The sequence below is a fragment of the Suillus paluster genome (genome assembly GCF_016628075.1).
Source record: "Suillus paluster strain FC165 chromosome Unknown EDB91scaffold_15, whole genome shotgun sequence".
Lineage (NCBI taxonomy): Eukaryota > Fungi > Basidiomycota > Agaricomycetes > Boletales > Suillaceae > Suillus > Suillus paluster.
This window is the reverse complement of record NW_024537575.1, coordinates 689,756-712,682: the sequence shown is the minus strand read 5'-3', so window position 1 is coordinate 712,682 and position 22,927 is coordinate 689,756. Positions and strand designations below refer to the sequence as shown.

General features: G+C 47.6%; 7 protein-coding genes across 7 annotated transcripts; 4 read left to right on the top strand and 3 right to left on the bottom strand.

The window, feature by feature from the left end:
* Window positions 1-35: 35 nt before the first annotated feature.
* On the top strand, window positions 36-485 carry EDB91DRAFT_1246640 (uncharacterized protein; the record flags this gene model as incomplete). Its single annotated transcript, XM_041322687.1, has 2 exons — window positions 36-45; window positions 100-485. The coding sequence occupies 2 exons, from the start codon at window positions 36-38 to the stop codon at window positions 483-485; spliced, it is 396 nt and encodes a 131-aa protein (XP_041179286.1).
* Window positions 486-1,392: 907 nt separating this feature from the next.
* On the top strand, window positions 1,393-2,813 carry EDB91DRAFT_1200123 (lamb YcsF family protein). The gene is made up of 10 exons (XM_041320648.1): window positions 1,393-1,425; window positions 1,486-1,506; window positions 1,564-1,628; window positions 1,685-1,805; window positions 1,862-1,942; window positions 1,993-2,176; window positions 2,230-2,281; window positions 2,336-2,375; window positions 2,450-2,557; window positions 2,621-2,813. The coding sequence occupies exons 1-10, from the start codon at window positions 1,417-1,419 to the stop codon at window positions 2,690-2,692; spliced, it is 753 nt and encodes a 250-aa protein (XP_041179285.1). The 5' UTR covers window positions 1,393-1,416; the 3' UTR covers window positions 2,693-2,813.
* On the bottom strand, window positions 2,805-4,983 carry EDB91DRAFT_178471 (uncharacterized protein). Its single transcript, XM_041326331.1, has 10 exons — window positions 4,742-4,983; window positions 4,646-4,687; window positions 4,526-4,582; window positions 4,425-4,476; window positions 4,327-4,373; window positions 4,211-4,277; window positions 4,063-4,152; window positions 4,005-4,010; window positions 3,590-3,951; window positions 2,805-3,532 (listed from the first exon to the last, which is right to left on the bottom strand). Exons 1-10 carry the CDS (start codon window positions 4,872-4,874, stop codon window positions 3,144-3,146), a joined length of 1,245 nt encoding a protein of 414 aa, XP_041179284.1. The 5' UTR covers window positions 4,875-4,983; the 3' UTR covers window positions 2,805-3,143.
* A 1,121-nt stretch (window positions 4,984-6,104) lies between these two features.
* Window positions 6,105-7,134, top strand: EDB91DRAFT_178466 (uncharacterized protein). Its single transcript, XM_041326330.1, has 3 exons — window positions 6,105-6,629; window positions 6,728-7,009; window positions 7,066-7,134. The coding sequence occupies exons 1-2, from the start codon at window positions 6,250-6,252 to the stop codon at window positions 6,984-6,986; spliced, it is 639 nt and encodes a 212-aa protein (XP_041179283.1). The 5' UTR covers window positions 6,105-6,249; the 3' UTR covers window positions 6,987-7,009; window positions 7,066-7,134.
* Window positions 7,074-8,225, top strand: EDB91DRAFT_1050181 (NADP-dependent oxidoreductase domain-containing protein; the record flags this gene model as incomplete). The annotated part of the gene is made up of 8 exons (XM_041313516.1): window positions 7,074-7,153; window positions 7,204-7,295; window positions 7,364-7,453; window positions 7,493-7,616; window positions 7,664-7,730; window positions 7,790-7,918; window positions 7,967-8,016; window positions 8,069-8,225. 8 exons carry the CDS (start codon window positions 7,074-7,076, stop codon window positions 8,223-8,225), a joined length of 789 nt encoding a protein of 262 aa, XP_041179282.1.
* A 281-nt stretch (window positions 8,226-8,506) lies between these two features.
* Window positions 8,507-11,887, bottom strand: EDB91DRAFT_1200117 (P-loop containing nucleoside triphosphate hydrolase protein; the record flags this gene model as incomplete). Its single annotated transcript, XM_041320647.1, has 14 exons — window positions 11,825-11,887; window positions 11,521-11,772; window positions 11,418-11,470; window positions 11,330-11,364; window positions 11,242-11,276; window positions 10,860-11,188; window positions 10,701-10,808; window positions 10,577-10,645; window positions 10,232-10,529; window positions 9,811-10,176; window positions 9,564-9,755; window positions 9,322-9,508; window positions 8,779-8,931; window positions 8,507-8,728 (listed from the first exon to the last, which is right to left on the bottom strand). Coding segments are annotated over exons 2-14 (2,187 nt in total), but the record flags the coding sequence as incomplete, so codon positions are not given.
* A 2,978-nt stretch (window positions 11,888-14,865) lies between these two features.
* Window positions 14,866-15,297, bottom strand: EDB91DRAFT_1122664 (uncharacterized protein; the record flags this gene model as incomplete). Its single annotated transcript, XM_041318299.1, has 2 exons — window positions 15,052-15,297; window positions 14,866-15,010 (listed from the first exon to the last, which is right to left on the bottom strand). The coding sequence occupies exons 1-2, from the start codon at window positions 15,123-15,125 to the stop codon at window positions 14,866-14,868; spliced, it is 219 nt and encodes a 72-aa protein (XP_041179280.1). The 5' UTR covers window positions 15,126-15,297.
* Window positions 15,298-22,927: the final 7,630 nt, after the last annotated feature.

Genomic DNA, 22,927 nt, shown 5'->3' with positions numbered 1-22,927 from the left:
AACGATAATTTCTGTACAATAGATCCTATTGGGTGATGGATCCTGGTAAGTTTCAACTTGAAATACATGCCTGCCAGTACTTGGCTTACCCTGAGCCAGGTCTAGTGAGTCAAAGATCAAAGGGTGCAGTAGCTCATTCTCACGATGACCCAGTCGATGGACAGTGGAATATGCACAAGAACAACAGTAGCAAACACAACAACACTTTCACGGTTTGCCCGAACCAAGTCTCACCTTCAGCATCCCTTCCTACATCGACATCGGTCCCTACTACAACTCTCGCTGGCATCGGTGCTGCCTCTGCAGTCCCGTCTAGCTCTGCAAATTCTACTTCATCCAGTGCGCAGGGAGCCATCATCGGTGGTGCAGTGGGTGGCGCCGCGTTTGCCATAATCGCAGTGCTCGGTGGAGTTTTCTTACAGGCGACACAAGAAGCCTCGCATGATCCAGGATACGCCATCCTCGTTTCTTGGTCAATTCCCTGACAACCAGCTTGTCATGGAGCGTCCTCCACGGATACCGAACCAGGTACTTACACTTTTAATTTGTGCACTCACGGACTCACAACATTCCCTAGTACCACTCAGAGATATAGCAGTCTCAGTCCCGTTCGACGATCTCATGGGTATAGAGGTCTACTCCCGATGACGCATTCCTTGAGCCCTGAGCGGGGCCAATCCTTAAACACATCCACTGGCGCGTCATATCTTATGAATGACAGTGTGTCGGAGCAGCACTTTACAGCCGAGAAGATGATGCTGGCACTTTGATCCCTCCCGATGATTGCACTGCAGATAGGCTTCCGCCTGCGTATCATCTCTTGGGTGACCAGAATACGCCGCCACGCACTCAGGCCCCGTGAAGGTAGCTTTGTTTCGTGATAGTATTCTCGTTATGCTCACCATGTAGTCGTATAGATCAACCCTGCTTGACCAAAACGTTCAGACTGCATCGCGCGACAACAGGAATAACGCCCAGAAGTCTAACGGGGGTTCCGCGCAAGAAAATAGCGTCCAGGCGAGTACTGGCAGCTAAGTGAATAAGGTGTAACATTATGCATTAATATTGTTCATCGTTCCGGACGTTCTCACAGCGCTGATGTGATGCTTGTATTTTGGACATCTACCTATGAAAAAGCTCGCATGTGCTGGTATTTCATCACGTGTGATGAAATGAATACAAATGAGAACTAACTCTGTCTGATGAATCAACAGCGTGGGCCGAGGTTGTCTTGTCCGGACCATAAGAGTCATCTGCTGTCAACTACTGTGGTACTTGAACTGACACGCGGTAGCTTATCATCAGATCGACAATGTGTCCTTTTCATTCTGCCTTCATCACGGCCGATTTTGCAGACGGATACTACACTAAGATATACCATGAGTAAAACCGTTGAAAGCGACCGTAAACTGCGACATGGGGGAGGTAAGTGATATCATTGCAAGTGCGCAAGCCGTCCATCGCGTCAACCGCTATATACACAAGGGATTCTCCTTGTACACCATGGTATGTATCAGTTCACCACGAATGTCACCTCGTCTGTCTGAAGAGAGCACCAAACAGGGAGATGACGAAGGTCTTATGAAGACAATCCATTTAGCAAATATTGCCTGTGGATTCCATGCTTCGTTGAGTCCCACCTATCAATATTCCTAGCTGCTCGTGTGTTAACAGTTCTGCTCAGCGACTTCTCAGTCATGAACAAGACAGTTGCACTCGCCAAGTCCAACAATGTTCTCGTAGGCGCCCACCCTTCCTTGCCTGATTTACAAGGCTTTGGGCGTCGTGAGATGGCAATTGAGCCGGTGAGCTGTGACATCTCAGTCGATTTAAATGCATTAAAATATTCACGAGTTGACAGGACGAGCTAGAATCCTGCTTCATCTATCAGGTCGGTGCATTGGACGGGTTTTTAAAACGCTACGGCCTTCCAATGAATCACGTACGTTTCCCGTACCGATTTCTACAGTCTAGTAACTGCGATGGCCATAGATCAAACCCCACGGCTCTGTCTATGGTCAGACAGCACGCTCCATCGACCTCGCACGGGCAGTTGTGGGTGTCACAAAGGTCTTCAAAGCTAGCGCGGCCGGTCCTCAAGGTGTAGCCTTTATGGGGCTCGCTGGAACAGCTCATCAACAAGCTACAGAAGAGCTGGGTGTGCCGTTTATTGCAGGTTTGTCACTGCTGTACTCAAGTGCATGACTGTGAGTGACGAGAAAAGTTCAGAGTGGTTTGCTGACCTTGATTACAATGACGAGGGGAAATTGTTGATCACGAAGTTCGTGCATCTGTTATTACATGCTACTTCATTCACCTGTATCTTGGACTCTAGGAAGCATGATCCAGTACCCATTGAAGTCGTGCGTCAACGAGTGAATACCTTTCTTGGTTTATGGCAGTCGCAGCATCCAGTCTCTCATCCATCTCCTTTCTCATCTGATTGCAGGTCAAAAACCTTCTAAAGCTCCACAAAGTTTCTACGGTCGGAGGCAAGCTGCTTGACATCGGAGCAAATGTCACTGAGGTTTCCATATGCTGCCATTCCGATACTCCCGTGAGCAAATCTTCTTGTAATCGATTGTCTGACGGTAGCAGTGATATGATTTTTTCTTGCTAGGGTGCGGTTGAAATCGCCCAAGCAGTGAAAGCCTTGGTGGACGAAAGCAACAGAGAAGCCGGTTATGTGTAAGCGGTGGCAGAGAATCTCATAAATAAGTACAAGAGGTTTCAGTCCAAAATTCCACGGACCACATTTTGAAGACGATAACAACGACCATCAATTTTAATGACTGGAACCCAAGCGAATAAGGTAGTCGTCAGTTACGGGATATGAAAAGCGAATGATGAAAGGCCTATAGGACGATCAGAACAGTGTCTCGAGATAGTATGGCAGGGGGACAGTGATTAGTAGTACGTGTGGTATATCTAGATTGAATCAAATGGTAATGAAAGGGTATATTCAGCGTGCATAGCAAATGTTGTTCTATTAGTACAAAGAATGTCGGATCGTCAAAATGAGATATGATTTTGCTAGAATCGTACTGGAGTGCAAAACGCATGATATATTCTAGTCGGACAGCGTCGAAAAGCACGGAATAAAATTGTTCATCAAACAGTAGGTAAAGAAGTGTGATATCGCATCATCGCTTGGTGCGCCGGAGGCTAGGCTGGTTGTCCGCTGAGACCTGTAAGGGAGACTCCCGTGATTGGTATTCTGAATCGGGATTCAGCCGCGAGGATTCGCCGGAGCGAAGTTCCCAGCTCGGGTCGTACGCTGGAGGCAATCTTCCAGACCCTGAGCGCATAAGAGTTGAGACAACCCCTGCGTCCTCGTGCCTAGACGCGCTGACGGAAGAGTTTGCATTTCTAAGAAGGTTCAATGAGCTCTGGCCGCTTTCACCAGCAGTCGTGGCTAGTGCAGTAGTGGAGGGAGATGTCGAGGAGAGATTGCTTGATGTTGGTAGATGACCCCGATTGCGTGAATATTTGAACCCGTACGACGTCGGGTTCCCTGGTGCCGTGTCTGCATCTGCATTGTTTGAACATTAGCATTCTTACCATTAACAGGAAATGTAATCAGACTCACTGGGTTCAGTAAGTGTATATGGCGACGTCACTGCCATCGCGGGTGCATGTAGGCTATAGGTATCCAATGGAACGCGGACAAGCCTTCGTCGGTGCTTACGCCAGCGTGATCGTGCTACTATGACAGCCACGACTAGCGCGACTATGCTGCCGACTACAGCACCTACAATTGTGGGGACCTTAGAACTTTCTGCGGAATCTACAAGCGCAGCGGTTGATGTTTGGGATGGGGCCGCTGAGGTAGTGCTTGTACTGTAACTAGCGCTTGAGCTCAAGGTTGAGCTTGTCGTGCTGTTGCAGTGGGTATACATGTTGTTGTTTGTCGCCGCTTCGTCCTTGGAAGCGGTATTCATGGTGTATACACTTCGGTGTGTACTTTAATGCTCGATGAAAAACGAATATCTGATTTCACGCACTAGAACCTGTGTATACGTCATCAACATTTTCATCACGCTCAATGAGCGGGACACTCACCATGGGCCGTCACTCCAGAAGAGGTCGTATAAGAAATTGGCGATTTTGATGTCTTCGTTGCAAACTGCCGCCTGTATGTCACTAGGAAGTCTGGACAAGAAACCACTTAAACAACTAGCAGGCGGAACTTCAGCACCACGATGCTTACGATTGATTCGTTCCTGGACTACAAAACGGTCCAGATGGAGAACGATATAACCCGTATGCACCAATGCCTAGAAAATTCTAGTTCTAGTAATCTCATGGACACCACTGAACCATTACCTGCGTCAATGCCCGAAGCCGACCCGCCATCTACATCCCATTGACAGCTAGGTTGTAAGTTAGCGCAGTGCTTTCAGCACCCAGTCAAGAAAACATACTTCATACACAACATACTTAGCGCCCACGATATGGAGTTACAGCAGCAACTCTCTATCCACGAATGTAAGCCTGACGCAAGAGGGACCTGATTGAGACGCACGTAATTGATCGTCACATTGATCGCCTGGAGTATTCGGTCGAAAGTTTGGGACTTGATCTTTAGGTCGATCGCTTCATATTTTATTTCGTTTTGATGAACACAGAGCAAAATACAACATACAACTAGGGTTGCATATCTGTCTCAGTCTTTGATATGTTACACCTATTCAACTCAGGACGGTCAGGAAAAAAAAGAAAAGAGGACTCCGAATCTCACATGCTGTTTCTCCTACAGCATCTGTGTACCATTGTGTCATATTCCCTGCACAAGTGGTGTTTCCTGCGGCCGTGAAGTCGATTAAAAACACCAGCACAATGGTCGCAATGGTGGGAGTGAGACCTCGAAGCATTTTGGCCAAAACGCTAGCTTGTGAGGGTTGTTGGCGATGTTGGAGACAAAGAATAGGCAGCTTGAAGCGGCACAATAATGCGGCAATGCTGGGATACTATTATTCGGTACTCTCGTCTTGGCAGAATCATTGTCAAGGCGATGCTTCGGGGGCTGTCAGTAAATTAATGTAGTATGCAATTCGTACTCACGAACATGACGCATGCGTCAAGCGCTCACCCGCTTCACGACTGAACAAATGGAAGCACACTACAGGGAGATTATTCTTATACTCTGTCATGCAGTTTCAAGTGACAGTTGAGCCTTCTCCAATGAGTGCGTTGGGTTTATTTAACTTTAAGATGCGCTCGGATGTTGTTGATTCTGATGAGTGGTGCGGGGAAAATGTTCTCTGGTTGCCTTGCATCTAAGAAAGCGATTTTCTTAGTATGGATCAACAATAATGTCATGGCGTACCATCCTGCGCGCCTCATGTACTTTCAACTCTTCCATTGTAACATACAATGTTGAATGTTGGAAGAGCCCGGACATACCCGAAACGATCTCTTTCATCAAGAGAAAGCTTGCGGCTTTGCGATGGCTTCGGGGCCCGGAGTAACAAAAGAGCCTGAACCATATATGTGAATATATATGCTGCCCGAAGCATATATGTCGCAATGTAAGACCCTATGTACAGCTTGTGTATGTCTTAAAAAGCTAAATCACAGCATGCATGCTCATGTAAGCTTCACAAGGCCCGGGCCTTCGGGCTCTTTTGTTGAAGTTCCTTGCATAGGTGGCTTGAATATTTGTTCTCTTTCCTTAGACTACCACTGGCAGTTGACCGATATTGACGCCATTCATGAAGACTAGTGGATTTCAGAAACTACATCAACACTATCAATTGCAAGTGAATCATGATGTATAGGAATTTTGTCGCGCTGCTGGCAGTGTCCAACAAATCTCGCTGCCAGGCGCTCAGCCCGAGTCATTTCCCCCTGACTTCAAATTTCCAACGACAATTTTTAATGCAAGTAGCTGATCCGGAGACAATTGGGCTCAGTTTAGGTGAAGTCGACACATCAGCGGTTTCTGCCATCTGGTGAGTGTCCCTGTTGTTTCAGTCGTGGGAGGCAGGGAGTGCAATCAATTGACTCAGTGTGGGTTCGGTACTCTCATTAATTAGGTGGACGCCAAGATAAATAAATTTAGCCTTGTCTTCCGTCACGAATTGCGACACAAACCACAAGTCGTTTTGGCGGCGATTCATTTACTCGAGGATAGTACCCTTGGGAGAATCACCGTCCGAGATGAGCGACTACGAACATGAACCATGCTTATAGTTTCGCGCACCTGGCGATAAGTTAGAGAACGTCCGGTATGGTCTATGAGTCTCGATGTGCATCCAGCTGAATCTGATTATCTCCAGCGGGAAGCATGACACATCTTGTGCAACGTCTGGCAATTTAGTGATGCGAAATGTGTTAAATTTCGATTCAAATCTGGTCCACGACGGAAGGGCAGTGTTGCACGAAGGATGGTGTCGAGATTGCAAAAGGGTTTGTAGTTACAGGAGGGCAAACAAGAAGCAATCGAACATACTTTGGCCCAAGTCTCAAGATCGACGTTGCATAATATCTACCGTCTTCAACTTCCAATCCAGAGGTTCTATGAGAAGGGAAAGAGGGAGAGGCTGGGCTACTGCCATACCCCCCCGGGCCGCGGGACTGAAATTGGCGTTCACAGAAAGCGACGTGGGATTACGACGTGCATATGGGTGAGATTCTTTCCCACTGTCTCCAATGTATCAAGCCCGAGGAATGTAACCGCTTTGGGGCGCCAACACTAAGTACTGACCGCTAGCTTCTATCCCAGAAGTAGCGCCTCAACCAGGGTCGTGGCGATCAATTGGGGGCAAAACCATGCCTTGGGCTGTAAGCGAGAGTGTCGACTCTTGAAAACGATTTCTGCAAGTCCCACGTTGATGCCCGTTTGCTTGATTTTACCCAGTAGGGGTTCGATGTCAGCCGTGCGTATAATATTCGTCAGCTCTCGAGTGCGCTGTACGTTTCGGATTAACATAAATAGTTGGCCGTTTCCCCGTCTTTATCCTTCAGCTCTAGATCATGGTTGAAACGGACGTCACACTCTCCAGTGGTGAGTTTCTGCAATCTTGGGTGCACATAGCGCGGTGATCAACAGAAATGGTCTAGGCTACAAGATGCCCACTCTTGGGCTTGGTGTCTACCTGAACGAGGAATGCGCGGACGCTTGTAAAGTTGCCCTTAAAAATGGTTACCGGTGCGTATTGTACATCACTCTCAGATTCAAAAGTTCAGTTGGATCATTAGAATGATTGACTCGGCGCGGTTCTATGAGAATGAAGTTCAGGTCGGTGTTGGGGTCGGGCAAAGTGGTGTTAAGCGCAAAAACATCTTTATCAGTGAGGTCATCTCGTGCGGCTGAGAGCTCCTGGCAACTGACTCTTCACCTATCTGACCCCCTTCGCAGCCTCCAAGGTCTTCCACAGTGATTTTACCTACGATCGCACGATGGCTGCTGTGAAAGACTCGGTTGCGAACCTTGGATCATGCAAGTCTTGTTCCTTTTTATTTGTATAGCTGACAAGACGGGTACTAGCGTATTATGATTTATACCTCACCCACAGTGCCCTGGGAGGCAAGGATGCACGCCTTGCCGCCTACAAGGCTCTTTTGGACGCCAAGGCGGACGGGCTAATCAGATCTGTCGGTGTCTCCAATTAGTAGGTAAGATCACTCATAGGTACTTTCCCAGCTGACAGTCACATAGCGGAGCAAAGCACATAGAAGAGATTCGCGAGGCTGGTCTAGAGATGCCTGTTGTGAACCAAATCGAGGTGAGCATCTCTACGATCAGCTCATACGACCACAATAAGGAAGCTGAAACCATTATCAGTTACATCCATTCTGCCAGCAAAAACCCATTGTTGAATATTGTCGCAAGAACAAGATTATTGTTCAGGCATACTCCCCGCTTGTGCGTGGTGCTCTGGACAACACAGTCATCCAAGAACTTGCCGCAAAGGTGATTATATACTGTATCTACTTGCGCCGTAATGTTAATGTGTCACAGTACTCCAAAGATGCTGCTCAAATTCTTATCAGGTGGTCTTTGCAACGAGGGTGAGTGTGACACGGTTTGCATTGGCTTATCTTTTTACCTGACTCTACCTAGATTTGTGCCTTTACCCAAATCCTCGCAGCCCCATCGTATCATATCCAACAACCAAGTATTCGACTGGAACATCGAACTGACGGACATGGCCAAACTTGACGCGCTGGATCGGGGGAAGGAGGGCGCAGTTACCTGGAATCCAGTCGACGTCGATTGAGAAGCAGTGGATGGCCAGGGTCAGCCGCATCCTCTCGTGACAAGTTTTGGACAGCAATGTGTCTACAACGAGCAAAGAATCAGATTCCTTCGTTCCCGAGTTTGAAATACAACAAAGTTTCGATCATAGCAGGATAATACAGCAAGCACCAAACACACAACCAGCTGCGGTTCCCCAAAGGCCAACAAGCTATCTATATGAGCATGTGACCGTAGAAAGTCCAGCGCCAACAGCAAACGAACATACACCGTAACCCCTCACAGCGATCAAGTACCATTGCTGAAGGTCATGAGTCTTCGGCGAATGTCTAGTAGGCGTTGTTTTCTTGTCGCGAGCATTGTGCGTCTCTGAGTGATGGAAGCATCTTCGCTGACCAACTCAGCGAAGTCGGGCCCAGATGCAACATCAGTTAGCAAACTCGTAAGAAGGCTCTGCGAAAGTTGGTTCGCCAGGGCATGATGGAGAGCATGCTCGATCGTCAGAGGAATATGGTCAATGACGCGCTACTCGGGGTCGTAAACAAGCTGAAACAGAGATTATGAGCGAGACTCACTTTGTAGGCAACGTGATAATAGGCTCGAACATCAGCCATCACAATTAGCTCTTCCTCGAACGAGTCGGGAGGCAACAGACGCGCAAGATCTGGTACCGTAAGATTTGTGTACCCCGCTTCCGCAAGAGCCCTCAAAGCTTTGGCCTCGAGTGGCTCTGAATCGCAGCATCCCAAACCAGGACTGGGCTTTGTTTTTCCCTCAAATTCCCGAAACGGAGGCGGCGGGGAATCGCAGCGTCCGAAATCAAAACTGAGCGTTGGGTTTTCCCGAAACGGAGGCGACGCCGAACACTTGTCGGTATCTAGGTAAGATTTCGATGGAGATTTTTCCTGAAATGGAGGCGACGCCGAACACTTTTTGATATCTGGGTGGGGTTTCGGTGTGGGTTTTTCCTGGAACGGAGGCGAAGCCGAACACTTTTTGGTATCTGGGCAAGGTTTCGATGTAGATTTTTCCTGAAACGGAGTCGACGCCGAACACTTTTTGGTATCTGGGTAAGATTTCGATGAAATTTTTTTCTTCCCCCCCCTAGATTCTTTAACGGGAGCCCTGTAGTACCGAAAAGGGTTACTATGAACTGTCTTATAATGAGCTAGCCATTTTTCGCGGAGTGCTTGAAGATAGTGCGTGTTCTGAGTATAGTATGGAGTAGTTTCCAGATCCAAGGCCATATTGACAGCCTCTCGGGCGCGCGCCTTGCAGATATCAACCTGAATTCTAATCAGATTGCTATTGTCACAGACAACTTGAGCCAACGGAATAGTCGTGAGTAGTCAACACTCACCTAACATAATCCTCAAGAACTTTGAAGCGACCAAAATGGATGCTTATGAGCGTGCTGATGACTTGATCAATCACATCATTGATACCAGCGAGACAGCGCTCAGACGGAGCAACCCAGAGTTTGGTGAATTGAGCGATGAGGTTCGCCTTCGCCTGATATGGCACGTTGTTCGGAAGCTCCCATCCAATTGCCCTTGATGAATGGTTGAGTTGTCACCGAACTGCCACAACAAAACACGAAAACATACTCGTGGATGACCCTGCGGATGTCATATATGCCCATCGCTTTCACGCCAGGATCTCGCACAGTAAGAGTCATCTTCCCCTCAGTATCGTCCAATGGAACATAGCCTTCCGGTCCATTAAAAGGCCTGAAGTCAGGAGCGGTGCCGCGTATATCCCTCTTGAAGATGGCATAGAGAGCGCAATTCCGCTGCGCAAGACGTTTGTCTTCGTGACTGCCATTCACAAAGCTCTTGAAGACATCACAGAACGCATTGACTCGTTCTAAAACCTCAATCTGTGGGTCATTTGCAAGTGGAAGAGGCAGTGCATCGATGTCCTTCATACATTTGGCAAGGAGGTTGTCGATATTTTCTCTGAGGCGGGGTAAACTATAAACGCTGTAAGCACTGTTATAGCGAGCGAGCTAGAAGAAGGTCCACGTACGCTTCCTCGATCAACTGGATGAGCAGTCGGCTTACATCGGAGACAAAGCCCGGAATTCCGAACCGATGACGGTCGATCATGTCGCTCCAGGGCGACGTCGTGTCAAAATACTCTGCAGCTCGCCTTTGCGATTCAGCACGAGACAGGCGTTGTGCGCGTTCGGCATCATCAGGAAGACGGACGCAGTAAAAACCGTGCCTTAGTGTGTGCTCCTCCGAACGGCCCTCGATAATTTCCACCCACTTGCGACGCTGGTTGATAGCTCCAACACCGAGCGTGTCAGGTTTCGTAAGTACACCTGAACAAATTTAAGTCTTTAATCACACTGCAGTATGGATGACTTACCAATTGTTCGCTTTCCATCAGGATCTGCGGCCCTGGCAAGACTCATCGATTGCTGATTCTCCATATCGTCTGGTACCGAACCCATGAACTCAATGAAAAAGAATTCCGAAGTTCATACACATACCGCTCATGGGAATTGTGGTTAATATTATAGTGTTCTCTGTCTCAGTGTAATGTTCCGCCATACTTTTCACCAAGGCGACGGTTTCGGCTTCTTCGTTCTGTATCAAGCCTTCAACACCCATCAGATATGTCGTCTCAATCCAGATCAGCATATGCTTACCCGGCAAATCATAGAATGACAAGTCAGTGGCATCGGGGTCTTCAATCGAGACGCACACCACGTTGCGGGAGAACTTCAGTGTATTTCTTGCGTTCCTGAGTTCCTCGATGGTCTTTGTGTGGAAACTCGAAGAAGGAATGTTCGGGTTCAAAATGGCTGCCTGGGCACGACGTAGCCAAACTTCGACCTCACGTCTGTCAGTGATCGTTTGGCCGAAGGACACAGTAATAGGCTTTTCCAGGTCTCGGCCATTATCAGGGTAAATTCGTAAGGTGATAGTGCAGGACCATGACGTGGCATGACTGGACATCGAACATTCCATAGGGCATCTGCGTATGGTAGTGTGAGCACGCCTTGCAGTGACTGATGACAGCAGGGTCACCTGGTACACGTTCCGCTATCTCTTGGGACATTGATCTTTAACAGAATGAAAAAAAATAGATAGAACGACAAATTATCTGCTGACGTACCCCACTAACGGCCTCTACGAGTGAGCTTTTGCCCGCTGAAATATGAGGTTGAGCACAACTGCGGTTGCAAAGGGAGGCGACCACAAACCGGATTGTCCACCAATCACGACTACGGATGGTATGTCGATCAGCGCGTCGGCACTGTAAGAGGTGGCATGAGCAGTCTCGTAATCGGATTCACAAGCACCCACCCCATGGATCGGAGGTCGGCCATCATCTCCATAAGCTCTCTACGCCTGCGGGCATAGTCACTGGACGATATGTCTACTTCAACCCATGCCATGTCTGGAGGGCTAACGGAACCAGAACTTGGAACGGAAGGAAGAGACATTTCATCAAGAGACGGAACGATCAAAGGTACTTCAGGTTGTTCATCAAGAGGCGGAATGATCGAAGGTGCTGGAGCGTTAAGAGACTGCTCGGTTGCAGGTGCTTGTCTGCGTCTATTGCGAAGTAAATCCATGGTAGACTAGATGTCAGAAGCGTGTTGCACACGATATCTGGATCACCTCTGTTTTTATACCTCGGCGCTCGGTCTAGAGGCTTCTTTGTCACTGTAAGTGCGCATCACGGCCACCCAGGGGAAACCACTGGCATGCCGAGTAAAAGAAGATAAAGCGCTTTCAGATGAGTCGCACACACATCTGAGAGAGGCCTCACTTTACGTTGTAATAAGCATCGATAGATTATCATTACGAGCCCGTGCCACACGCACGCTAAATGTATGCCAGAAGATTAGCACACACGTACAGGAGATAAAGTTATTATCACATATGTACGCGTATGAACTCTTCATAGGTCCATCTAGAAGAGGTGAAGGTGCAGACAGGCGCGCGCTTCAGTTTCAGGGAGGTGTGATTCTGTGAATTTCAGAGCACGTGCAAGATGCATGCCGAAGACTGACCACAAGTCCTAGTAATCACTAGCGACTAAGTACAATACTTTCAATGATCCTGATACAGCTCTTTATACCCTTTGCAAACCCGTCCACGATGTTAGCGACACCCCAAACACAAGGATCAGGAGGACCGCCAACCCCTCCTTCCCTACCCCGCCATCATCACAATGCCCGCCCTAATCGTGTCGCCATCCGCTAAGTTTTTTCCGCACCTTCGTTCGCATAACAGCATCTTCCAGTGAAGCACGCATCAGACGAAAGCATGTCACGGAATGGAGTTAGGGCGTTGATGATGGTTCTATCTCCCGCGGTTTCCAGTACCCTGTTATCGGACCTTCCTCGGTTCCTTCTAACAATATCAAACCCTGAGCAAACAAAGTCCGAACACCCTCACGGCATTCACAACGAAAAGACCCCAGACTCTACCTTACATGTTCGCTTCAGTTTAATGTTGCAGCCATCATTGAGCGGGTATACAACGGCCTCAACATATCCTCCGCACATGCTTGCTCCTCCGTGACTTATGGTGACTTTGTCTTTCCTTCGTTAACGTCTCTCCTACAACTTCGTATTGTTTTCATTACCAATGATCTCTCGTTGCTGATGTGGTGTTTCCTGTTCAGTCACTGACGTGGGGGTTAATCATCTTCGGACATTGTGTTATTTTGTATCCTAGCATGTAGTACTATCTCTGGCCCAGAGTTGCAAAACTTTTCGATGTTCGCGTGACAGTTCAACAACAACACAACATTTAAAACTGGCGACAATAGGGGGACGTATGATTCAGTCCAGGCTTCAGCGCTATGTAAAACACATTTGCAAATTTTGTTGAGGCTACAGTTGCGGACAACCAAACACCACCAATTTGGTAGCCGTCCAGCGTGAATTTTTGGTGCCAAACCAAGGCCAGATCTGAATTCAGGGAGTGAAAATACGTCTAAAAACAATGGTCCGAAGTTTTTCCCACGAGGTTTTTGGCCCGCCAAATTTTTGGACAGTTTGAAAGACATTGTGTACCCCTTTTGGGTGTCTGAGACACCATTTTGGGGGCCCTATATCACCAAGATCAAAAAATCATTCTAATTTAGCTATGTAGACTTTATTGGGTATGATTTCGCCCATTCGCGGTTCAAATGACAGAAGTTCGGGAGTATTTGAGGGACCATTCCAGGGATAATTACCTCAACACTTACCAATTTTTTAACACTAGAACGGCTCGATATTTTTGTAATATTTCAATGGAATCACGCACAGGACATCGAAAGGAAGCGATTGCCATATTTTTCGAGATTTTAGCGATTTATTTATGGTACCGCCAAATATTTGCCCTAAAGAATCCTCAAATGAGGGTTTTTGGACAATCTGCTCGTGCAAATGCATTGCACTTGGTCCTCAATAAACATATTCTGCACCAAAAATGGGATTTCCGGTTATTTGTGGCACCAGGAAAAATCAGTCTTTGACATCGTCCAAATTTGCTGACTTTGCCTGTCTGCAACTGTACGTTGCCAGAGAGAAGCCGGCATGAATGGTGTTTGAGCACAGAGTTGCAAAATTTCTCACCTGCATAGAATTGATCATGTCACACTGTGTCACACTGCCGTTTTTACTCTCCAACGCCGTCAAGTGTTGATCAAATGAAGTAGGGCGTTGGATGCCGAGCGGAGCTTGATGACTCCGACCACCAAATCACTCCTCCTGTCACGCCCTGTGTCTCGACAGTACAACATTTGTGTCACACAACACAGCTCGGTTTTTGTGTCGGAAAAAATTAGAGCAGTGTTAGAAGGTAATGAGGAATCATGCGTAAAATTCCTGATTTTTTTTGGTCGATGTGATGGCTTCCCTGTGATGGATTGGTGTGGAAAGTACACTTTCTGAGCAGTGTTTTACTCCCGCAAGCACTTCTCGTCCATTTTTTGTGAAATAAAAAATACAGACAGTGAGCTATGCATTGGTCATCCTTCAGAATCATTGTGCAAAGAAAATGAGCGAAAGATGAGTGTGCTACATCGCATTTTGCAACTCTGGGCCGTTTTGCAACTCTGGGCCAAAGATAGTAGTGACATTGATGAATACATCAAGTTGATTCCTTAAAAACGCGAAGCCTACTCATGGCTGTAAAACGGGACAAGCAAAGAGATATGCGATAACGCGAGCACACAACTGTGAAGCCTGCTTGTGGCTGTAAAATGGGTCAGAGTGTCTTGTTGTAGGCTGAGTTGATTGAGGTTTGGGTAGCGCATATTTCAAAGTTGAACATATGGAACCAACGGCGGCTCACTGAGAATGCACCAATGCTGTGGTGCTGAATGGGGAGTGTTGCTCGAAGCATGGCTAGTGTGTCCATTGGGTGTGGCTATAATGCATGAGTGTTTGGGTATTGTTCGCAAAGAAATTGAGCTTACTGGAAGTATCCGCGCCAGGCCGCAACTCTAAGCCTCGGAGGCCTTGTATGTCGGTGTCTTCAAGAAAGCACAAGGGTTGTTTGGATAAGTGTTCACTGGATTTATTGCAATACATATATAAAATAAACATGGTCTGCACTGAGTAGAAAAGCTAATGCAATGCATACAAACAAAATCGTCCAAAGACCGAGTGCAACGTTGGCAACAACACAAGTGTGGTGGAAAGACAACTAGGATAGAAAAGGCAGCTTAAGGGGAGGTGGGGGGTGAAGCCTACTCATGGCTGTAAAGGTGTCGAGCGGAGGGTTAAGTTGACTGGAACGAGAATACCAGCGCCTAAGTATTCCGAAGTTAAAAAATAAGGAAGACGAGCAGCTAATAAAACCTCACCGGCGGTGTGGGATGATAACTCACACAAGAATAAGGAATGCTCTAGATTCCAATGAGTGGGTAGGTACATTAGGACCAAGCTCGCGAGGAAAAAGCACATTACTGATCTAAAAAGTCAAAGTCAGCATTGGGAGCTACATATTGATTATTGCGGTTGTCGAGGTCTTTTGTGATATCCGTAAGGCTCCGTGTTCGTACCTTATTTCCTCAGGGATTGAAGGAACCGAGGAAGGCCCAAAAGGGTCCAAGTGATAACAGGGTACTATGAACTCTATCTCCCGGATGGGCAGGGACGAACAGGTGCCAGGCTCCTTCCCAGCCTCCGGTTCGAGTGTAGAGGGCGACATCTGAGGGACATAGATACTTGTTTGATATGTCACATGATACAAGAAAAAATTCAAACCCAGCACAACCTTATTCCCCTCACACTCTCACCGGAGGCTGGAACATAACATTTGTAAACAGAGGTCAGCCACAGTGATGGGTGACCGTAGAACTCCAGAACAACCAGTTTACACCTAGCGTAGGGTTACGACTTTTTGAATTGATATATTCATTTTTCTGCCTCGGTTAATATTACATCGTAGCGGCACGAGCGCCAATCCCCGACTCGGCCGACACTGAATTGTAATTATGAAGGGCGCTGGTTTTCGATTCTCCCTTTGCCATATTCCTTCATCCTTGCACACTATGGTCTCCTTGCTATCATGTCTCAGATTCCTTGTCCTGGGTGAGCAAATCTAGGCTTCTGGCCCATTTTCAGAAAAAGTTTCACTTTTCACGCGCACATGAAAATAGTTGTCTGTTGTGAGGTCGTGAATTAGGAAATAAGTTCACGCGCACATTTGCATACAGGTGCCTGGCCAGTTTGGAGCTGACAGAACCCTCCCTACTTCGTAGAGTCGGGGACCCACTCCCATATGGGAGATGACAGCTCCTAATCTCCATGAGACGCCCTCATTATCTGAAATCTGTCTGCAGACAGAGCAAAAATTCAGGTGTTTGCCCATGTCTGTGGCAGCTCAAAGTGGCTGCACGCTGCTTCTCCAAGGCAACCAGGATGTACTGTGTATTGCAGGGACTGGGATGGGGAAAAGATAGGGGCGATGCTTATGATTGTAATGATTGCAGCGTGCCGCAAGGTTTGCTTATTACTATCATCTGGCATAGTGCATGACGTGAGCCCATTGATAAAACCCTTGAGATCTATCTCATCTAAATCATCCCACTAGCTGTCATCTTCCTCGTGTACTATCCCAGAACTGTTCCCAAGCATATTTCCCATGAGAACATCACCATCAGTGTCCTTTGCCTCGCATGAAGGTGAATCATCAGCTCCTGAGTAGACACCCAAGTAAATCCCACAGCGCGGGTGCACAAGACTGCATTTCTCTGCCCATCTCCTCGACGCTAAAGTCCTCTACCTGTTGTGTAGTTGTGTGTGATGGTCCTGAAGTGCCAACCCCCTTCTTCCAATGAGATTAATTTAATCTCTCTGATGTATTGCTCTCTTGTAGCTCGGTTGGCATATTGCGATATGTCAGCTTGACGAGAAGGATGTTCAGTGAAAGCATCGAAGATTTCATTACAATGGACAAGAAGGTCTTTGACAAGATGATGTCCATTATATTGTTGATTTTGTAGAATTGATATGATGAACTGAGAGGCACTTAAGTTGCAGTCTTGTAGCGCTGCAATCACGGTGTCCATATGGGAGCGGGTGTAATATTAACCAAGGCAGAAAAATGAATATATCAATTCAAAAAGTCGTAACCCTATGCTAGGTGTAAACTGGTTGTTCTGGAGTTCTACGGTCACCCATCACTGTGGCTGACCTCTGTTTACAAATGTTATGTTCCAGCCTCCGGTGAGAGTGTGAGGGGAATAAGGTTGTGCTGGGTTTGAATTTTTTCTTGTATCATGTGACATATCAAACAAGTATCTATGTCCCTCAGATGTCGCCCTCTGCACTTGAACCGGAGGCTGGGAAGGAGCCTGAACAGGTGCATGCCTTCAAACTTCAAATGTTAACATTCATGACTGCTGCCTTACAGTGGTCTTTACTTTGTACAGGTTCCAGAAGGACATAACAACCATCATACATACTTACATATGTTCCCAATGCAGTCAGAGCTGCGCTTACTGAATAGGGCATATTTGCAGCGCCCAAAATCAAAAATCTCTTGGCCAAACAAGATGCTCCACCCATGCAACGGACTTTGCCGGAGCTATGTTGCTGTTACCACATGTTCTGTGAAATACATACAGTATAGGACTGGCATTCATGTTGGAATCCGAACGATCCAAATGATCAGAGACAAAGAAAACTGACAGATCTGAAATGGTTGAGGAGGGAGAGTGACAGGTGGTCCATGCCCAAGCCAAAACAGACATTGCTGAGTGACATGTTGATGTCGGCTCGTGTCCTGCAATAACCTACCTATTTGTTTGATATATTTTTCGTTACTATCCAGTTTACTATAAGAACACCAGCAGTAGCACGAGCACATCTCAGCTTCTTTCAAGAGACTGAGATGTGAGTTAATAGTCTCTAGTATCTACGTATTGATTAGGATGCAACTAATGAGTCCCTAGTATACTTGTTTATTAGATACTTAGCTTGTTAGACGAGCTTCTTTCAAGAGACTGAGATTATACTTGTTTATTAGAATGTCCCTGAAGGCCTGCAATATATTACTCACCACAGGTTATGAGCCCTGTCTCAACCATGGATACTTCGCTCCCCAGCTCTAACACAACCCTGCTTAACATCCCAAAGCTTGCCAAAGATGGCTCAAACTGGATAACCTATAAGGAATGGACGTTAACAGCTATTGGTGCTAGAGGTCTGATGCGGTATACTGACGGTCGAGCAAGTGAGCCGAAACTCTACGCGGTTGACCCGAAAACGAAGGCTATCATGAAGCCAGATGGGACAACACCTACACAGGCAGACTATGATGAACTTGATAAGTGGATCGACAAGTACCATCAGAAAAACTCGCTAGTAAAGCAGCAGATATTTAGCACAATTACTAATTGGCTATTACTGTGTTATGACTAGCGTTCACCAAATGGCAAAGACTAACACACAACCACTAGGACTCGGTCAAGAGTGATGATAATGAACAAGGATAGGATTGAGTGTGAACGTCTAAGTCTACTACAAGTGTAGAAATGAAGAGGTTAAGTCTAAGGAGTACTTACGCTAACTAACCTACTAAAAGGTTAATACAATCATGCGGGTCTAGATTAAACAGACTCTCTCAGATTGTGCACGCGAAGGCAAACATCTGTAGTATTCACCTAGATTAAACAGACTCTCTATGGAAAGTAAGCATAGGTGAATGAAAGTGAGAACTAGGTATCTTGCCTCAGATCGTGCGCACGAAGGCAAACATCTGAGGTAACAACTCGCATCAATCAGTAGTTAAATAGATTGAGTGATCTTGTAAGGTCGAATAAGTGTATGAAACCATAACAATAAGTAAAACGGCACTGGCCAAAGCAATCAAAAGATTCAGTAAGTACAATCAGTGAAACATATATCATAAGAGCGCACAAAGAAGCATACGTGTCACTGGACAATAATGAAAACCAACAAGATCATATGATGATGCGCTCGGCTGTGGGCGCGCTTGTTATTCCAACACTCCCCCTCAAGGTGAACGCAGTCCAAGTTCGATGGCAAAGTGCTTGACTTTGGGTGATGGTAACACCTTGGTCAAAGTATCGGCAACCATGTCTGCAGTAGGACAGTAAATGAGGTGAAGCTTCCCGTTTTCGATGATCCAGCGGATGAAGTGGAAACGGATATCGATGTGTTTGGTCCTGGCATGGTACTGGTGATCTTTTGTGAGTGCGATTGCTGACTGATTGTTGGAGAAAAGTGTGATGGGCTCTGTGAATGGTGCGAAAATCTGGCCGATGAATGAGCGGAGCCACAGTGCCTCTTTTGCCGCATGCATTGCAGCCACATATTCACTCTCGGTAGTAGAGAGGGCAATGATGTCCTGACGTTTAGACGACCACGAAACAGCGCCTCCATCAATTAAGAATGCGTACCCCGAAATGGCTCTCCTGTCCTCTCCCATACTTCCATCAGCGACTGCGTACCCCGTCAACACATTCTCAACTCCCCGTAAGTTAACTTCAGAGCGGTCATACCCAGAAGGTATTGGTAGATCCGACGCACAGTGTCCCAATGAGCTTGTCCTGGGTTGCTTGAGAAATGAGATATGGTAGTCACAGCATAGGAAATGTCGGGACGAGTACTGAGAGAGGCGTACATGAGCGAGCCAACAGCTTCGCGATAGGGAATGTGGTGCATGGCGGCGTGTTCTGCGCCGGTGGATGGTGACTGTCTGGAATGGAGCTTCATACTGGGTTCCATAGGGTTTGAAACTGGCTTTAGCTCTTCGAAGTTGAAATGGCGTATGATGGAGTCTAGGTATGCTTTCTGTGATAGAGAGAGTGTGCGACAGTCGCGATTGCGGGTGACTTCGATTCCTAGCAACCAGTGCAACTCTCCTAGGTCGGTGACTTCAACGTAGGTGTGTATCTTGTCTTTTAATTGCTTGATGAGGTCCATCGAAGAGGCTGCGAGGGTACAGTCGTCAACATGGACTACAATGACGGTGAGTTCGTCGGATGCAGAGCGTGAGAAAAACACAGCTTGGTCGACGTCGCATTGGGTAAGTCCAATCTTGTCCACTAATATTTCTACCAGCTTCTGATACCATCTCCTCCCACTCTGCTTTAATCCATATAACGTCTTCCACAGTCAGCAGACCTTGGTCGGATGTTCCTTCGACTCGAATCCGGGCGGTTGACGCATGTAAATAACTTCATCTCCGGTAAGTTCTCCATTCAAATACGCACCCTTGATATCAATTTGATGGAGTTCTAGGTCTAATCGAGCGGCGAGTGCAAGAGTCATTCAGATGGAAGAGAGGTTGGCTACTGGGGCATAGGTGTCAAAATAATCGACACCGGGGACTTGTGAGTATCCTTGCGCGATGAGTCTTGCTTTGTGACGGACTATATTTCCAGTGGCATCTTTTTTGGCACGGAAAACCCACTTTGATCCTACCAAGTTCGCTCTTGCAGGAAGATCGGCAAGTTCCGATGTGCCGGCTGTCTGCAGAGTTGCCAATTCCTCAAGAATGCCTCCTTCCCATTGTGCCCAGTCAGGGCACCGCTTTGCTTCAGCTAATGAGGTAGGTTCAAGTGCCTCTGCGTCAGCTGTGAATTGGACTAATGATAGAGCAAGCTCAACTGGATCGTCGTCCTCAAGTAGGGCCATCAGCTGTTCAGCAGCGCACTCTCCCTCAGACGTGGCATTTTCCTCAACAACGACCTGTGGCACGACACTGGGTAGCTGGATGCCTTTAGGTACTGGTACCAGGGTCCGCTCATAATGTCGAGTACACGTTGACTTGGCTTTCTGACTTGTTTAGCGATCATATCAAGTACTGGTGAAGTCGACAGGATAGGGATCTTGGAGAGGGGTTTGAGTTTTGGAGTCTGGGGGGCCGTTGCTGGTTTGCTGGATGTGGCTGGGGGAATCTGCGCTGGAGGTGAGTAGGCCTGTGTCGTTATCATCACGTTAGGAATTGAGTCTTCCTCCCCCTCGTGAGGTGACAACACGGTGTCGGTGGTGTTCCAGTAGACGTTTCGCTCAATGCTGACCCTTCGTTTTGCAGGCCAGAACACTCGACAACCGTTCTCGCTTGCATCATCTACACCGACCCATCGACCTTCCTCTACTCGTCCCCCCAGCTTATCGCCATCTTCAACACGGACCCCCAGGGTCGGGCTCGGCTGAGGTCAGGCTTCTTTCCGGTGGCAGCCTCAAGTGGGGTTCTCCCATCAAGAGCTTTCATTGGTGTTCGGTTTTTCAACCAGACAGCGTGACAGATGGCCTCTCCCCACAGGGTGCGCGGGAGCCTGCTGTCGTGCAGCATCGCATGGACCTTCTCCAACAAGGTGCGATTCAGTCTCTCAGCCACCCTGTTGTGTTGAGGGGTATCGTGAACAGTGAGTTTCTGTTGTGTACCTGCAGCTTTAAGATGATTGACGAATTCTTTACTCAGATACTTGCCACCGTGGTCTGAATGTAAGACCTTGATGTGGGCATCATGCTGAGTGTGGCACCAGGCTTCAAAATCTTGATAGGCTGCGAAAGCTTCGCTCTTGCAACGTAGAAGGTGCAGGTAAGTGAGTCTCATTTTATCATCTGTGAAGCTGATGTAGTAGCTTTGGCCTCCTAGGGTTGCAATGGGCGCGGGGCCCCATAAGTCTGTGTGGACTTCCCCTGCGAATTCCTTGGCTCGTTCTCCCTCGCAGACTTTTGCTATGGGCTTGCACGTTGCTTTGGCGTATACGCAAGATTCGCAAAAGGTAGGTTTGCCGGAGGATAGGTCGACTTTGATGCCTGAGACTAGGCCATTTTCAGTGAGTCTGTGGGCCGCACTGGGGGCGATGTGCCCCATGCGTCTGTGGAGTTCCATCACCGTTACGGTTTCTATAGCGGCCTGTACGCTTCCACTGCTTACATGATGGATGACGTGGTATAACCCTTTTGAAGTCTTCGGGATTTGTCCGATTACTTCGTCAGTGGGGTCATGGAGGGTGAGTTTTCCGTCTGCGAAGGTGGCTGAGAAGCCGAGTTCGTCGAGGCGTCCGATGGATACAAGGGTATATCCAACTTCAGGAGAGTAGAGAACTTTGGTGAGGTGGAACCTGGATGCATCGACGCCGTTTGGTACTTCTATGATCATCTCACCAATTCCAGTTGCGCTAAAAGATTGCTTGTTAGCAGCTGTGAACGACTTTGGGGAGATAGTGGAAAGGGTGTCGAAGTGCTCTTTGTATGGGGAAATGTGATGCGTGGACCCAGAGTCATAGAGTTTGATGGTGGGTCCATTGCTCTTGTGCCCATCACTAACTTCGGCGATGATCTCATCATCGCTTGCAGTGAAACTGTCACTGCTTAGACTGTCGATGAAAACACAATTGGGGTCATCCAAGTATGCGGTGTCATCTCCTACTTCGGAGAAACGATCTTCATCGTCAGGTGATACGCTAGCAGCGGCATTGTCATCGGATGACTCAGGATTTGGTGAGGAGGTCGGGGATTGAGCTCTTTTCGGTGATAGAGCTCTCAGTCTCTAAGTCTGATAGCTCGTCAATAGTGAAAACGCTATCGCTCTCGGAGTCGGAATCTGCTGCTGCATTCACAGATCCATGAGCATTGCGAGTAGTGCCAGCGGTTTGAGGGTTGCGGTCTGGCTCAGGACACTGAGCTTTGAAATGCTCACGCGAGTTGCAGTTCCAGCATGGGGGACGGGGTCTCCCAGTCCCCCTTCCACCATGATTAGTTCCTCTGAACCCCCTTCTACCTCCTCGGCCTCGAGGCTGTGAGTCTATGACTCCCATGGCCTCGTCTGTACCATGGGTCCTGGCACTGACATGGTTTCGTGATGTTCTACCATCTTTTCTGCTGCGACAGTTCGGACTCTTCGATAATCAACGAGATGAGGATGTCTGGGTTGATAGTCTTTGATGGGCTATAGAGTTGAGCGGTGGTGAGTTGCCCGGAGGCAAAACTCGCAAGATGGTTCAGGAGGGATTGGATTATGGTGGATCGATAGTCTTTCTCCTCTATCTGGATGCCTACTGCTGACAGCTTGTCACGCTTAGCACACAGCTCGTCTAAGAAAGAGCGTACGTCGCTCCTGGCAGAACATTTTGACTCTAGAAACTTTGTGCAAAGGTCCGTCTGCACATAAGCACCCTTTTCAGTGTATTCACACACGATCTCCTTCCACATTGCGACAATGTCGGGCAAATTCCGTACACGTAACGCAGTAGAGTCTGGGATTCGTTGGGTAAGCAAAT

Excerpts from the sequence above, each read along its gene's own strand:
- EDB91DRAFT_178471 (XM_041326331.1), bottom strand. The coding sequence starts at position 4,874 with ATGCTTCGAGGTCTCACTCCCACCATTGCGACCATTGTGCTGGTGTTT. Across the intron at positions 4,374-4,424 it reads CTAAGTATGTTGTGTATGAA|CTGTCAATGGGATGTAGATG; the intron begins GTATGTTTTCTT and ends CTTACAACCTAG. Across the intron at positions 4,153-4,210 it reads AGTCCAGGAACGAATCAATC|ACTTCCTAGTGACATACAGG; the intron begins GTAAGCATCGTG and ends TTTCTTGTCCAG.
- EDB91DRAFT_178466 (XM_041326330.1), top strand. The coding sequence starts at position 6,250 with ATGTGCATCCAGCTGAATCTGATTATCTCCAGCGGGAAGCATGACACA. Across the intron at positions 6,630-6,727 it reads GGATTACGACGTGCATATGG|AAGTAGCGCCTCAACCAGGG; the intron begins GTGAGATTCTTT and ends CTTCTATCCCAG.
- EDB91DRAFT_1200123 (XM_041320648.1), top strand. Across the intron at positions 1,507-1,563 it reads GATTCTCCTTGTACACCATG|GGAGATGACGAAGGTCTTAT; the intron begins GTATGTATCAGT and ends AGCACCAAACAG. Across the intron at positions 2,177-2,229 it reads GGGTGTGCCGTTTATTGCAG|AGTGGTTTGCTGACCTTGAT; the intron begins GTTTGTCACTGC and ends AGAAAAGTTCAG.